This window comes from Lingula anatina, chromosome 2, assembly GCF_051362555.1.
Source record: "Lingula anatina isolate TDL-2025a chromosome 2, LinAna3.0, whole genome shotgun sequence".
NCBI lineage: Eukaryota > Metazoa > Brachiopoda > Lingulata > Lingulida > Lingulidae > Lingula > Lingula anatina.
This window is the reverse complement of record NC_141768.1, coordinates 2,988,339-3,004,886: the sequence shown is the minus strand read 5'-3', so window position 1 is coordinate 3,004,886 and position 16,548 is coordinate 2,988,339. Positions and strand designations below refer to the sequence as shown.

The 16,548-nt window shown below is 35.1% G+C and overlaps 2 protein-coding genes across 8 annotated transcripts in view; one reads left to right on the top strand and one right to left on the bottom strand.

Annotated features, from left to right (window-relative positions):
- Positions 1–48: 48 nt before the first annotated feature.
- The window catches only part of LOC106173314 (serine/threonine-protein kinase D3), a 53,310-nt gene continuing 36,810 nt past the window's right edge, over positions 49–16,548 (bottom strand). For 3 of the 7 annotated variants that reach the window (XM_013554405.2, XM_087005465.1, XM_013554411.3), the window contains 12 exons: positions 16,130–16,403; positions 15,680–15,742; positions 14,459–14,572; positions 13,708–13,814; positions 13,306–13,362; positions 12,702–12,806; positions 8,457–8,555; positions 7,623–7,707; positions 7,215–7,290; positions 6,660–6,766; positions 5,626–5,714; positions 49–3,751 (listed from right to left, as the gene is read on the bottom strand). In XM_013554405.2, coding sequence (XP_013409859.1) covers positions 3,512–3,751; positions 5,626–5,714; positions 6,660–6,766; positions 7,215–7,290; positions 7,623–7,707; positions 8,457–8,555; positions 12,702–12,806; positions 13,306–13,362; positions 13,708–13,814; positions 14,459–14,572; positions 15,680–15,742; positions 16,130–16,403 — 1,416 coding nt within the window. In that variant the 3' untranslated portion in view covers positions 49–3,511. Of the gene's footprint in view, positions 3,752–4,882; positions 4,969–5,625; positions 5,715–6,659; positions 6,767–7,214; positions 7,291–7,622; positions 7,708–8,456; positions 8,556–12,701; positions 12,807–13,305; positions 13,363–13,707; positions 13,815–14,458; positions 14,573–15,679; positions 15,743–16,129; positions 16,404–16,548 lie in introns of all 7 variants that reach the window. The other 4 variants (XM_013554407.2, XM_013554409.2, XM_013554413.2 and 1 more) reach the window with 4 other exon arrangements.
- Positions 9,089–12,487, top strand: LOC106173316 (uncharacterized). Its single transcript, XM_087005466.1, has 3 exons — positions 9,089–9,797; positions 10,131–10,287; positions 10,880–12,487. Exons 1-3 carry the CDS (start codon positions 9,663–9,665, stop codon positions 12,316–12,318), a joined length of 1,731 nt encoding a protein of 576 aa, XP_086861592.1. The 5' UTR covers positions 9,089–9,662; the 3' UTR covers positions 12,319–12,487.

The window sequence follows — 16,548 nt, the reverse complement described above, 5'->3', positions numbered from 1 at the left end:
ATGATTAAGTACATAAAATATGTCCATTAACATGCTAAAACGCAACAATGAAGTCAAATAAGTTTATTAACTTGCTGATGGCAAGGTATCAAAAAGGCCATTTTACAGCTATCCAGCCACTGAAAGCTTCCATATTTTATTGTAAGTTGACACAGTGCACATGATACATGTGGCAATGAAAAAGGGAACTATACAATATTCATCACATTTCAGTGCATTTTCCCTAGGCAACAAACCAGACACTAGAAAATACTGTAAGCCCTTTTCACAATTATACAAAGCTTACAAAAGAAAGTCATTGGAAATCGTTTTTCAATACTCAATTTTAACTGTCAGATACCTACTTGAGATCTTCTTTTGTTTTGTCTGTTATATTTAGAAAATGAAAAGTAGTGGAAGAAAAAATTTAGTGGAAGAAATTGAAGGTAGTGGAAGATATCACGTCATTTAACAATTTGTGCAACTTAATTGTCAAGTGTGAGGTTTGCTGTTTGATTCTATTAGGGAGGGACCTCATCTAACATATCAAGGTACACTTCTAATCATCATTCAAAGACATAAATGTTATAACAGTTCTAAATACCTATCTTTATGGCATAATAATTATACATTTTAATTTCAATTGCACATTTCAATCTATCTATAATTCAAAAAAGAAATAAAATCTTAAAAATCTGCTGAACATGGCTTGTTATTCATCTGTGAGTTCATGAACAGGAACATTAATGCAACCCTAGAAAATTGAATACATTTTCAGGATGTTAGACAAAATACTTCAATATTCATCCAACTTGAGATAAAAAATAATCTTTATCCTATTTCAAGCCAAGACTCAATAATGGTGAGTAAGTGCACAAAAAGAGATCTTAACTTGTAGTGACAGCTCTTATGAGGATTATATTTCCTCACTTTGATAATAAAATTCTGTTCAAGTATCCTATTACTTCTCCAAAATTGATGAAAACAGCATATGAAAATTGCTACTCTCAATCCAAAAAAGTTCCAAATGATATTCTAAAACACCGAGAATACAAAATTCTGGAAATATGATCATGATAATGTGGTTTCAATATCAAACAATGAATCTAGAGTCATATGTAGATGCATAATGGTTGTCTCTTCACACAGGTACACAAGCTGTGATTTTCTCTTCAGGGGGAAAAAACACCACAACAAGAGACTCCCTGACAAGAACAATTCTATAATTTAAATCAACTTCTAGCAAAAAGCAGTCAAAGCTGAAAAACCATACCCAAAAGTAAAAATTTTCTGTACAGACAGTTTCCATCTCATCTTTTACTTAATAATGCCCCAATGGTTTGCACCTTAGAGAGAGCTTCCATGACATACTAGTCTACTTGATCACATTACCAAATCACACAAACTTTCTCCTTCTTTCAAGTTGACTTGGCAAAGACTTTTGTGATGTAGGGACATATAGGAACAATGCTATAAGCCTCCCACTTTGTGGGGAAACAAAAATGAAGATATTACTACAAACTTCCTACCTTTTTATGAAAATTTCTGATGTGAATTTTACCACTATCTCTTACTCTCATTTGTCTTCATTTAATTATACTGGATTATAAGCTGTGTCATAAACAGGATATATTAAATTCTCGAAATTCTAGGGGAAAAATGGATCAGTACGAACATATTTTTAAAAATAAATTTACCTGAGGTGTACTCTAAAATAAATATATCTACTTGTGCAAGTTGCTGTGTACTCAAATACTTCAACCCCATTCTCTAAAAAAACAATAAATAAAAAATAAAAAAAAGACACTGACAAAGTATAATGTAACACAAATAAGCACCTTCAGGAAATTAATATCATATTAACTTTTGATATCTAATTTTCTGTTTTAAACCCATTATACTTGTTAGATTTCCATCTTCCATCAAAAATTAGTACTTTATTGAGCAATTAATTACTTTCTGTAATATATAATTTATATGAGATATGTGTTAAAGGTGTTATTCTTTTTCTTTTTTCAAAAGATAAAATTGCCAAAGATGTGGAAGGGAATTACATACATGGCTATTGGCTTTCATATGAAGCTCACCAAAATATGGTGAGCTAATTATAATGTGTCACATCCCTTTCCATGTCATCAGTATGGAATGACAATTTTTTTTGAACATGTTTTTCTCAACTTTACCAAGTAACATTTCATTTCTGGGTTTCATATTCAGTACTAACTGACTCGTATAAAAAGATACATCATCAAAACAATTTTCTTTTCACTCTAAAGATTATTATTTTTTAAGTCATCAAAGAAAATGTTAAGCACTCATAATTCAACCATGGCTCGTAAGCAAACACATTTTAAGAGGAAGTGAAAATATGCCATATATTATATATTTAATTAGTAAATAATTTGGCTAGGGAAATCATATCTAGACAGGTATTGATCATTGAGACTGGGGGTTATAATTCAGCTTACACTGGACAGTTTTGCTTTTCAAAAGTTCATATCATGGTTTTACTTAACCTAACTTCATTTTGACTAGAGGCCTGAAACTTAAGACCTGAGAAATGGCAGAGTAATGTTTGCATCTTTGAAAATCAAATTTCCCTTATTCCATCAACTAACCTTAGAAGGCATTTTATTAAAAAATTTGAATTGCTAAGTAATTTTGTCAAACTACTATTTGTGGCCTACTGTTTGAATTTCATAATGCTTGCGTAAATAATGTAAAAATGTTTCCTTTAAACAGATTTTAGTATAATTTTAAACATTTTATATTTAGCAGATAATCAAGCAACAAAGATATTGCACAAAAAAGTACAACTGAGGCCAATAAAAAGATAAGCAAGTAGCACACTTACCAAATCATGGTAAAGTATGAAAAAGGACACACACACAGACACATATATATATATATATATAAATGTAAGTGATAAAATGGGGACTTTGTTTCAATAGCAATTGATGTAAAGGATAAAAAGAACACTATGATGCTTGAACCTAACTAATGTTAACTTCATCTAAGTGCATCAAAAATTAGAATTCTGAATCCACCATTCACTTAATTATACAGCAAATGCAATTATCAAATACTAACCCTTCCTCACCTTATCCTCTTTGCTACCAAACTATTAGTTAAAAGACTGCTGCTTTTTTTTTGTGCCACTGTTGGCCTGTCTTGATTATAATCTGGTGCCATCTCATGGCAAGTAGACAAAACAGCTGTTCTCATGCATGTTATATATCATATATATAATCATATATCTAAAAATGCCTTTCTTACATCTTATAAACAAATACAGGATTAACAACTGCTTTATATCACTACTACTAAATTATCGCTTTGTGTTAATCACCCTTCATAAGAAAATTCATCGTCCTGAAATTTTTCAAATATTTGAGAAGAATGTGAAAATCATTCTGAATACTCCCATGCAAGATGGTGTGATAGAAGAAAAGTATGGTGCTCTTTACAACAGAGTCTGTTCACATGCAGACAGCGGGGCCAGTCAACAGACAGGAAAACATGGACGACTCGGTCAAATCACACTAACTTGTTCCTCTATAATACCACAGCCATTATTGCGACTGCGGCTTGGCGCTGTGGGTGTTCTATTATGAAAACTCATATCCACACCTGTGTGTCCTAATGTTTCCCAGGTATCCAAGTTTTTGTCTTTACGATACTGTTCCCATCGGGCATCATCTGACTCGTGCGACAGATAGCGCCTTCCAACATACTTCTCCATCTTGCGTAGATCGCACCACGTTTGGTAATCCTGAAACACAGCATACAAGTAAAATTAGACGATTGGAATGATGTGGTACAGGAAATCAACATAACACTATAAAGATATTTTAGAACTACATTTTCTTTGGTAAGAAAGAAATCCTTCCTGAATGTTACACATTTCAACCCAAATTATTTGTATAGAAAAGCAAATTTAGACTGACATGCAAGACTACACAAAGCTGCACCACAAATAATACTTTCTTTCTTATAAAACAATGCAAAGTGGATTTTTTAACACATTAAAAGAATTTCCCAGAACAAAGCACTACATTCTACTTGTAACAAGTCAGGAGGCATACTATCATTATTTTGCAAAATCTATTTAAAAAGCTCTTGGTCTAATGACATTATTCCCTCTTTAAATTCATGATAAATGTAATTGTAAAATATACATTCCATTACAATAACAAAGAGACAAGTGCAATAAAGTGACTTTAGCCTCAGGTAGCTAGCAAACAAGCAAAAAAAAAAAAAAAAGCATTTCGCAATGAAACAAATACTAGTAAATACTAAAACAAATCAACACCATGATCTGGTATTTGTTTCGAGGTTCAAAACTAGCAATCATGTGCAAATGCTCTGGTATCATAAGGCTTATAATTCACAGAAAAACTAGAAGTATTTCTTTGAGATTTGTTAGCAATCCCCACGACAGCGAGTTCCACAACAAACGTGGTGGTTTACGATAGGATATCTCAAGTTAAAAGTGTAATGTACCAATATTAAACTTAGAGATCATTTCTAATTCTTTCGATTTCTTTTACCTGGTAATGTTTGTTAATACTTATCCTATCATAAACCACCAGTAGAAGTATCACAATTCTATCAAAGAGGTTTCATCACATTTAAAAGTAATATGTTAAAAAGTCCAAGTAAAGTTCAGAACACTGGAGCAAAAGAGAATGAGCATGAATTTCAAATGACTCTAAAAAAGCACAAATAACTTAATTTTAATAAAAAAAAATCTTAAAAGATCTTTCATTTGACTGTGCTAGGAGTCTTAATTGGCTACTAAAACTCAAAATCTAGGCCAAAAAATGAATATTTGTGAAGAAATAAAGTGCTTTAACATTTGCATTGTGGTTTAGCATTCAAAAACTGTGAACTCAAAATATACCTGAAGCCAAACATGCGCTAAAGATTTGTCCACCATGAATCGTTTGCGCATTTTCACCTGTAGCAAATTATTGATGAGATCTATGGCTGAAATAATGATAGAGAGAAGATTACTGACATCATTCCAGGTGAGCAATTATATAAGAAAATGGTTAGAATCAAGGATCATGATCAATTTTTGGAGGAGAGGAAGATCAGGTACAAGCACCTGTCACCAGGCAATGCTGGAAATGAAAAATAAGGAGAAATGAATGCAGGTAGATCTGTTGGGGATCATTATCACTATCTCACTCCATGGAATGTGTGGAACATGACCAACATAAAGTATAAGCTGAGTGGTCAAAATTTATATTCCCAGTGTTTAATATTCAACTAATATCATCTTCCATGGGGTAAAAGGACAAGTGAAAATGATCCACAATTTTCCACATGAACCATTTTAGCTTAGGATTAGTATTGCACAACAGAAAATAAATAAAATACAGAAATAAAATGTCCCGGCCACCATTCCTTCCACGAATGTAAAAAACTCCACATCCTACTATATAGAAATGTTCACTACTCGATGGCCAAAACCTCACAGAAATATATCAGACATTTCTCTTGTCCATTTCTGCAGAATGAAAACCTGAATTCCTGTTGCGCATGTTGAGAGACCTGCAGGCTGCAGCCTGCGAACATAAAAAGGTGAATGCCCAAGCAAAGCAGCCACAGATGAAGATGAAGATGAGAGACATAAAGCACCTCTCCTATCCAAACATGGTCCTCTGCTTGTTGGGGAGTCAACCGCCTTTGCTTGTCCACACACAACAAACCTTGTATCAGATCTATTGCTGGAAGAAATCCAAAACCCAGGGTTATGTGGGACTTTACTCCAATACTAGTACTAAGACCTCCCATAGTGTCACGCTTGGTCCATATTTGAGTAATTAAGTGAAGGAGGGGATGGAATGTGAATAGACAGGACCCCATGTATAACTAAAATATTTAGTAATTAGGCTAATAAAACTGTCTATTGAGGATGTGCCCATAATATCATAGATAGTCTTTACTTCCAAATTAACATGTACCATTGTTAAAAATCAGCAATATCAGAATTTTAGGAAAAAATCTGTATTAGATCTCAGATAATCTCTCCTCACTGAGGTTAGGTTAAGTTAAATAAGCAAAAGTCACAATCTATTCTTTCATAGTAGCTTAGATTTCTATTCTAAATGAATTATAAAATATTTAAAATTTAGTAAATACAGATGTGCCTATTACCAATTATTTTCAAGCAAGAAAGATACCAGCGTAGAATAATACAACAATCTTATTTTAGAGCTTTTTTTGCTCACATCCATGTTAATGACAAAAAATGCCCTTACATCTAAACAATATACATTTTAGCTATGAAAGTTTTGCATTAGACCTTAGACAATCTCTCCTCACTGAGACAGTTAAAATCTATCCTTTTATAGTTGCTGACATCCCTTTTTATTGGATTAAAACATTAAAAAAATATAATAATTGGGGAAGTACCCTTTACCAATTATTTTCAAGCAAGAAAGATAGCTGCATAGAATAATAACAAGATAAAAATCATGTTTCACACCTTTTTTGTTGTGATGTTTAAGACAATTGCCTTACACTTATTCAATAAACATTGAGCTAAAATGTTGCATATTACAGAAATATGAATTAACTTAAAATAAAAATCCCATTAAAAGATTTTTTTCTATCTATTCACCACAATGTGTACAAAACATTAAAAACACCTCATTATCTCCTTAACTTACCCTCCTCTGAGATTTCTTTCCATGGGTTAGGTGGATACATAAATGCTGCATTCTGAATCTGGTCATTTATTTCTTCATCCTCATTGAAGGGGAAAGTTCCACTCAAACTGTAAAAAATAAATAAATAATTAAATAAATAAATATCCTGTTTTATCATACTTTTCGGGTTATCACATCTAGTAAAGTGGAAACTGAATAGGAATATTGAACTGCCACAGAAAACAACTAAAATATATGACCTCTTTTACCTTTATATAAAAACTAAAAAAAATGTTTATGAAAACATAAGATGAAAATAAATTTGTGATCCACAGGAAATGTTATATAAAACCAAGGTTCCATGATTGAAAGCTTTTCACAATAAATCAATAACAGGGGCAGATCCAGAGCTATTTTCTGACAGTCTTCCAAATTATCTTTGTTGATCCATCCTCCATTTTTGACTGTCTTCTGATAGAAAAAATTAGATACCCGTCAATGTAAATATGAAAATCTGACTGTCTTCCGGAAGACCCAGAAGACTGCCTCAATCTGCCCCTGATAAATATATATTACCTGACATAAATAATGACTCCCACTGACCACATGTCAAGTGACCGGTTGTAACCTTTGCTTTTTAAGACCTCAGGGGCTGAATGGAAAAACAGTATATCAACCATATATAAAACAATATATCAAACATATTTAAAACAATATATCAAACATATACAAAACAGTATAGCAAATATATATATAACAGTTTGCCCATCTGACATTTGTGAATTGTACACTGAACTCAAATCAAATCCAGCTCAAGTGACAAGCAGGGATGAACAGAAATTAAAAAATCAAGAATCTAGCCCAAGTCAGTCTGGCTATGTCTCAAAATAAAGCATACCGATCTTTTTTTTTTTTCAAAAGTTTATTAACTGCCTTTGAACACTAAATCAACCAATGAGAGCTTCAATCAGATGCAATACTTACCCAAGTAGGCAGGAGTTCCCACCACTGATCTCCGGAAAGACTTCTCCCCAATAATACGGGCAAATCCAAAGTCACACAACTTAACCTAGGAAAATAAAAATAAGGGTCAACCCAAGGTCTCCCTTTTCCACACACACAATCACACGCACACCTGCGAGCACAGACATACACATATACACTAGCTAAGTTTAGCAGACTAAGTAATGCTTCAATCTTTAATGGTGGGTACGTTCAGTCCTTAAGCCACATCTCCAAGACAAAAATCTGACTTCACCCTGATTTTTACTCACAGTCACTGTAGTGGCTTTAGTCAGTTCAGAAATGTCAATACTGCTTTTAAGTGGACTATTAACTGTAAGTGAGAGGGGGACTTTTGCTACTGCTGTGTGTGTGTGTGTGTGTGTGTGTGTGTGTGTGTGTGTGTGTGTGTGTGTGTGTGTGTTGGGGGGGGGGGGGTGGCTAGGTATCAACCCAGCCATCATTTCCTCTGCTGCTGTGCCAGTTTCTCTATGGGGCGATATAGTTACATAACAGTAGACAGCATCCTCATCTCAAATCTCACAGGGGTTTTATGTGCAATTCTATAGCAGGTAACATTAGAAGACCTATGGCAGAAAGGAACCTCACTCTGTGATGAGAAAATAATGCACAGGGCTGGGGAGGAGGGGTGTCTGTCTTTTTAAGTAAATCTCTCTCTCTCTCAACCTCCTCTCTCTCTCTCTCTCTCTCTCTCTCTCTCTCTCTCTCAAGCTCTTCTTCTTCTTCTTATTCTTCTCTCTCTCTTTCTCTCTCAAGTTAAACCTGGTGAGAGCATGTCTTAAAACATTATCCTACCTGTGGGAATGGTGTCTCTGAAGACAGGAGCACATTCTCAGGTTTCAGGTCACAGTGGACTATGGACTTGGAATGTAGGTGTTTTAAGGCAACTAGGATCTGGAATAGAAGCATAATAATTACTTTATTCATAAGCAGACTCTTTATTTACATCAAATTATATAACAGACTAGTCTTTCAAATGAATAAAACTGTGATACTTTTTTTAATCTATTGTTTATTTCTTTTGTATTGTGAATTTCATTTTATCAAATTTTCTGAACTCACAGTAACTATGCTCAAACTAAAAGGTGAAAATAGAATGAAAATGGTTTCATTCAAGTAGCTAAATTATCAACTATAAAAAGAGTATGGACCCTTAAAATACAAACATGCCTACACACACACACACACAAATAAATTATTCCTTATACAGCATTTTTTTTAACAAAATAATTAAAACTAGAGCTATTGCCCAATCTGGAAATTCCCATCCATTATAATCACAGAGCAAACTGCTGACGTCATACAAGTTATGTGATATCAATACTGCCGAGCTCCCCATTCAGTGTACAATAGGTAAGTAAACAAAGCAAACTATAACCCTATGGATGGACTCTGAATACCTGAGCAAATGCTCCAGTCCACATGAATCGATAAAACCATTGGTAAAGCTTCTGAGCATTCTTAAACAAACTTCTTCATGAGTTGTAAAAAGTACAAGTGATCAAATACCAGTTTTTCAGAAGTAAGTCAACGTCCAAGAGGCAATCTTATCACCTGGGTCTCCAACAGAAGATACCCAAAGCCCTGTATTGACAGGTGCAGTGATAGACTATGTAATTAATACCCCTGCAGAGGGGGACTTTACACGAGCTGCTTCTCCTATAAGGGACAACTCTACATCTTATCGTCCAGATATTTGTCATTAGTTTAAGGTATCGGTCTGGGACAAGGAGATTGCTTCTACTAAATGATCTTCCTTGGTTACTGGAGATACGACACAATATGGAAAACACGTGAAAAAAATCAACATTTTCACTTCACTAGGATATCATAAAGCCTCAGAGGATTACCAAGTTTGGCGTGCTTCAACATTTGATTTAGCTGAGGCCATCAAAATAGAGTTATAAACTTTTTGAACTTCTCAGCAATCAGAAGAAATAACAACTACTCCAGTATCTAAGCTGAGAATATTCTGCGACAAAGTTTGAAGATATCATAAACATGGAGAAGAGACATCAGAAAATAATAACAAAACACTTGACACTTCTACAACAAGGTATTATTCCACTGGCAGAGTTTTATGCAGGGTTACTGGAAAAAGAGGTGTTTACAGATGAAATGGTGGAACAAATTCAGGTAAAATACTGAAATGTTCAATGATTTTTTTTTCTTTTTCTGGAAAATATTATCTTAACTCTAAGATAAGCTTATCATTCCCATTCATTTGATCTTTTTTTTCTGCTAAAAATTGGACTTTATCTAGAATTTCTTCCAGTTTTTTTTCAAACTGCATACAATAGAATTTGTGTTTAAAATATTATGATTTACTTTTAATTTAAAATCATTCCAAAACAATGCTTCATAAATAGTGCGGTGGTTTTTTTTTTATAGTAAAAATATCACAGATTATATTCAATTTTCCACAAGTAAATCAGAAAATTATTTTACTTTAAATCTTTTTTCTTTAAGGCATCTTCCACAAAAGGGGAACAAGTATTCCAGATGCTGCGCCTATTAAAAAGTAGAGGCCCCCAAGCTCTACCAAACTTCATACAGGTATTAGAAACAACAGGACATGAAGATCTGGCAAATAAACTGAGGGAGGCAATGGCACAGGCCGAAAACGGTGAGACTTCAACCCTTCTCTGTTTCACCTTCTTTTTCACCCCTTTTAAATGCTGTTAACTTGCTCTGTTCGTGTGCATATATTGTAAAGGAGTAAAAAGAAAAGAAAAGGCAGAAATCTCATAATACTAATGTATGTGTAATCATGTCTGAAGGTTTCCTTAAAAGATTTTTGCAAGTACAGAAAAGGGCCTGGACAAAACTGTATTATTTCAATCGACCCAAGCAGTCTTTTTCCCCTAAACAAACTTTTCTATTTGACTTTTCTACACAGAGAAACGAAGTCTATTAGACAGAAAAACTGCAGTGTCATACCATTCAATGAACTAAAGCAGAGTAGTCTGATAAATTGAAGGAACAATATGCCTACAGCAAATGCCTCACACGATTTGTTTGCTTTTGAGCTAAATACACAACATTGGGGAGTATTAGTTGGAATGATAATGAAAATAAATAACTCAGTAATAACTCATTTCTTGTAACAAAAGAGAATTTAGGAATACTTATTTTTGCAACTTAAATTTTTTTGTCACTTTATCTGAAAAGTTTTCCATTTGAATATTTAAAAAAATTCTAACACTCCTATCTTTCAGGTGCGACAAATCACAGCCATAGAAAAGTGGACGAGTTCATCACCAAACATCTTCAAAGGTTACATAAACTGCTCAGTCAGGAGGAAAGGAAAGTCCTCAGCAACAATCTTGTGCTAAAGGAGGAGCTTCAGGAAGAGAGAAACTTGAAGGAGTCTCAAGAAGAACAGTGTGCCTGGCAGACTGTAGAAATCCAGACACTCCAGAAAGATGTGCAGGAGCTCAACAAGAAACTTAACACTAGTTTAGATGTCAACAAGAACAACCAAGTGAAGATATCTCAACTACAGCAGCGGGTCACAGCCCAGCAAATAGCAATTGCCGAGAAAGATGAAGAAATTGGGGAACTAACTGAGAGACTGGAATTGGCTTCCACAGTCAAAAGACCAGAGAGCGTTGAAGTGACTGACTTTAACCACACCAGAGAGGAACAAGAAACCCAAATAAAGCTTCTGAAAGAAAAACTCCAAATGCAAGAAGGTCAATTTGAAAAAATGCAAGAAAATCTCAAGGGTCAAATCCAAACTCGCGATTCAAAGATTGTAGAAATCAACGAACAATTGGAAAACATACGTGGAAAGGCTGGTGATGACCTTGACCTTTTGGAAATGAACAACAACATGTCGGAGGGAGATAAAAATGTCCTTCTCCTTCAGATTAACATTGATTTTCTTACCAAGAGAATAGAAACACTGGACTCACAACTGACCAGTGCCCACCAGACGGTGGACAACCTCAGGGAAGAAGAAGAAATGTGCCAGCAAATCTTGGGCTTCCCATTGGATGAGCAGTACAGCCTGCATAGCAGCATCAGGAGAATGATGGAAGAAAACAGCATAGAGAAACAAAGTCTCCAGGAGAGGATCTCAAGTCTGAAGGGAAAACTAAAAACCCTGAGACAGGAAAAAGACTCCTTGCAAATAAAACTACAAGGCGCTGAACTGGATAAGGAGATGCTGAAAAACAGTATAAAGCACATGAAACACAAGTTCATAGACGTACGGTTTAACCCGCCAAGCAGAGAAAGCAGTGCTAGCAGCCAAAGCAATGACTCCCTTGGGGACAAGCTTCCCGAGCTCCCTGCCAGCTCTTTCAGACTTAACACTCTCCACAAAAGTACCAGTGCACCTCGCTTAGCGAGCTATGCCACCCCCAGAATTGTAAATGTCAGCTATGCTGGCTCAACAAACCACGGCAGATTGAAAACAAGGCATGGATCTCTCTCAGATACTCCGGCAACCCTGGAACACTCTGTGTGTGTGGTTTGCAGGCAAGAATACAAGGAGGCAGACAACCATGACAGAGCCTGTAGATTTCACCTGAAGCCTTATAAAGAATTTAATTTTGAAAAAAGCAAAAGGTGGCAGTGCTGTTTTAAGTCTGCAGAAACTGCTGCTGGCTGCAGCTTTGGGAAACACACATCTAAACTGACATATTGGTGACCTTAAAAAACTCTCAATAAAATTACAAAATTTAAAAGTTTTGCAATATGAAACCTGATCACTATCAAGTAACATGTTTTTTTATTTTTTTGGGTAAATGCTGTTGTGACTTTGTGCAAAAAGAAAAAAAAAGAGGTGACTGCCTTAACCCCTTGAGGGACTTCTCCAACCTACAGTATTTCTTTTTCTAATTTCCTTACATGAGCTACATTCCTATGCAGACAGGAAAAGAACCAAATGCCATTTTTTCTTGCATGCCCTGAAACAATGTCCAAGGAAATAGCACATCATTTCAATTATCTCAGACAACATTTTTTATCAACAAATTATAAACCAATGATACTGCCCCCCTCCATTTATCTCCAGGCCATCCAACAAATTACCTGTGATATGAGAAATTTGGTGACCCTTTCGCTGAGGCGGCCCTTCGGACTGGACAATATCATCTCCAACATGTCTCCCTTCAATTTTTCCATCACCACATAGATCTGCAAGGAAGTTAAGACAACATACATAACATTAAATTCTGTAATTAGGACTAAATATTTGGTTGGTACATGTAAATAGTTGTCTTCTCAGTTAGGAGCTGGCTTCTGAATGTTCTGAATGTCACTGTTACAAATATGAATAAAGTGACGATAAATATACATGTGGAAACACGGTCTCTGTGTACTGGACTAAGAACTTTTACTGCTGATTTTTGGAGAGCTTCACTGTACAACTATGTCCTAATTTAAGGATAGCATTTCTTTTTGCCAAACTGATGAAAAATAATGAAAGCAAAATCCTGCAAAAAAAATTTTATAATTTGAGGGGAAAAAAATTAGCATTTTTGTAACCAAAGTAGAATATGTCGGGCATGTGCTTAAAATCTACTGTGCAAGAACGTGCCCTGGGGCTAATACGAAAATCTACTGTTATTTTTGCCTACACAAGTAGAAAAGACTGCAAAATAAGAGTCAATCTATTTTAAAAAGTTCTACCAACCTTATCTGGTGTCTCATACATCTGTTCTAGATTCACTACACCAGGATGGTGAAGGTTCTAAAAAAGAATACAAAATTTCAAAGAGTGCTAACACTCAGTAAAATCTCTAATTAATGATTAACATACCCACAAAACTGTCTACAATCTGTCTTCAGTATACTTCAATATGCACATGTGGCTACAGACAAAGTTTTTATTATTTGAAAGAATTTGGGGTTAACATTTATGGCACATAATTGCATCCTGAAATACAACATTATTTTGAAGCATGTTACTGATTTGAAGAACTGAGAGGCTGAAATTAGAAACAATTGTTTCAATCATTTAATCAACAACAGTGCTCTGTTCAAATTTTACAAAAAAAGGTCAAACTACCAAGGTTAATACTAAAATATAACTTACCTGCAAGATGGACACTTCATTCTTTAGCTGGGCCTCCTGCTTGGTAGGGAAACGCAGTTTATCAATAACTTTAATAGCCACCTCTCTTGCATCTCTCTTACACTTGCCTGAAATATGAAATTAACACAAATGTATTTACCATTTCTAACATTTCCACCCAGTTGTATACAGGTGCTATGCTGTATAACCCATCTATCTACCCCCCCCCCCCAGACAACCTTACACTTCCTTCATCCCCCCCCCCCTTCCCCCTACCTATACTACATGTTGATGCACAATAATGGATCTTTTGCTCAAGATTTACAAGATAAACAATGACAAAAGGATGAGAAATCTTGTTTCTGTAGGATAATCAAATCTTTGTCTGGCAAATGCAGCACCTACAAATTACACCAGATCACAACTGCAGCAAAATAGCAGGCATCATAACAAAATGATTTCTTCGATTTACACCATGAGAAAGGGATGTTTCTTCTTTTCTTTCTTCTTTTAATTTTTTTAAATTTGATTTATGATTTTTTTTTTTGGGGGGGGGGGGGGGGGGGTGCAAATGCCTACCACCTGCATTAAGCAACCAAATGGTAAACAGTATTTGTAGCTGGGATAATAAAATTGTGTTTTCATTGTTGACTGGATTGAAGCCTGGAAATTGACTGTCAGAACAGAATGTCGACCTCCATCACCCCATAGGAAAATGAAAAGGCTTCAAAATTTGTAAAACCTTTCATCACCTTAATTCAATACTACTTACCCCCATACACAATACCAAACTGTCCTGAACCCAGAACATCATCTGGGTAGATAACATACATCTGACTGACATCCACCTTGCCTTCTACACTTCCAGCCTCTGCTGACTGATGATCTGAAAACATAATACAACACCAGGGCATGAAACTCAGAACAAGTTACATTCTTAACACTACTTCCAGCTCTATACAATTTACATTAGGATTTTAAAACATGAAGATCATCTTTACTTTTTTTCAATCAACTTATTTCTTAAATTCATTCTTTAATAATCATAAAATGTTTACCAAAATTAAATTTGCATGCTTGGTTAACATCTGTACACTTATTGGATACCAAAATAATTACACCAATTCATGATGCTCTGTAGGACAAGTTTCACATCTATGTAGAAATCAACATACAAGTCTGCATAAATGTAAAACTTGTCATTTATAAGATAAAATGCTTAAAACATCAAAGTGTACTTTAATTGTGATATGAATCAACTCCTGGATGTAACACAGTCCACACACTCAGTGTTAAGTAGAAAGGAATTATGATGCAAAGTGGAGTCATTATAATTACTGCTAAGAAACAAGCTACACTTAGTGATAGAAATCATTCAAAAAGCCAGTCTTGCTGAAATCAAAGATTGTCCAAGTTTGTCCAAATAATATAACATGAAGAATGAAGAATTAAAGAAATTAAAGTCATGATTTCCTGGCTGTAGAGCTGTCATTGTGTTACAGTGATGGTAGTAAATCACAGTCCAGGGAAAAAATGTGTCAGATGTTTGACAAAGAACATATTTTCTTGAGGACATTAACATTTTAACCCATAAACTGTGTAAAATAGTCAAAACAGGTTCCAAAACCAATTGTCAATTACTGAATAAAAGACAGTTAGTAGTTCCTTCCCATGCAAGGAAATGTCTTTGAAAACTGCACTGCAAAGACAGTACCTTTTTTTTTTTTAAATCCCGATTAATAATACTTTGAAAGTAGTTTTAATCTTGGTGAATTGTGTCTAAGAGAAGAACCGAGTTCAACTAATTAACCAGGCTCATATCAAAGTAACACAACACTGCAAACTATTCTCTCAAAAAGAATATTAATAAAGACGGCCACTGCAACCAATTCCTAAGTAAACATGCTAGGTCAAATAATGTAATTAAAACACTATTTCTAGGTGAGTTAAAATTTGGCAAACTAAAATTCAAACACCCAAAAGTAGAACTGACTTGTCACTTGAACATTATTTTTGCATTCTTCTTTGCTATTTTTCTTGTCAGATTCTGATTTGTCTACAAGAAAGAAAAGCATGCATATCACGGCAAGTTGAAAAGTTTCTGCTTTGGCAACAATGCCATTCATGCACAAGAAAAACAGACCTCTTTACAAACTTTGAATCAGTGATCAAAGCATCCAATGAAAATAAACCTACAATTATAGTAAATGGCCTCAACTATTTGAAGTCATCAATGCTAAAAAAAAATTTGGACCTCTCACTAAAAGCATTTCCCATTTGCTGATTTACTCTACAACTCCTGATTTTTTAAAAAAATTATTAAATATTTTCAAGGCAGCAGCACCTCTTTATATACATAGGTTACAAAAAATAGTACAGTCAGGCATTAGTTTCAGCATCACAAGTATACCACTAAAACAAAACCATGGGTCTCAGGTCCTACCTTGTCCAGCCTGGCCAGCATTGCTGGACTGAGGAGTGACCGGCATGAGGGCTTGGCGGATGGCCATTTCCCAGTTTTTGGCCAGGTCCAGTCCGACTCCACTCTCCGGGGAGGCCATAAGGATGGACTCCTTGCCATCGCAGGAGGGGTCTTCGCCGACATAGAAAATTGTGCTGTCTGTCTTGATCTCCAGGACGTGAGGGGCCCTGGTGGCATCCACGCTCTGGGGGTCTCTGGCAGGATCCAGGGATAAGATCTCTGCCAGGGGAATCTCCTGAAAGATACACATGGCCATGTGTACAAGGGACTATTCTCAGACCCTATTGTACTAACTGTGGATTGATCAATCTCCAAGGGGATTCTTGCTAAATCACAATCAACTTAAGCGTCTTAGATGTTTGTCACACCTACTGAAGCTG

Coding starts and splice junctions, on each gene's coding strand:
- LOC106173316 (XM_087005466.1), top strand. CDS start 9,663: ATGGAGAAGAGACATCAGAAAATAATAACAAAACACTTGACACTTCTA. Junction 9,798..10,130: donor AAATGGTGGAACAAATTCAG/GTAAAATACTGA, acceptor TTTTTCTTTAAG/GCATCTTCCACAAAAGGGGA. Junction 10,288..10,879: donor AATGGCACAGGCCGAAAACG/GTGAGACTTCAA, acceptor CCTATCTTTCAG/GTGCGACAAATCACAGCCAT.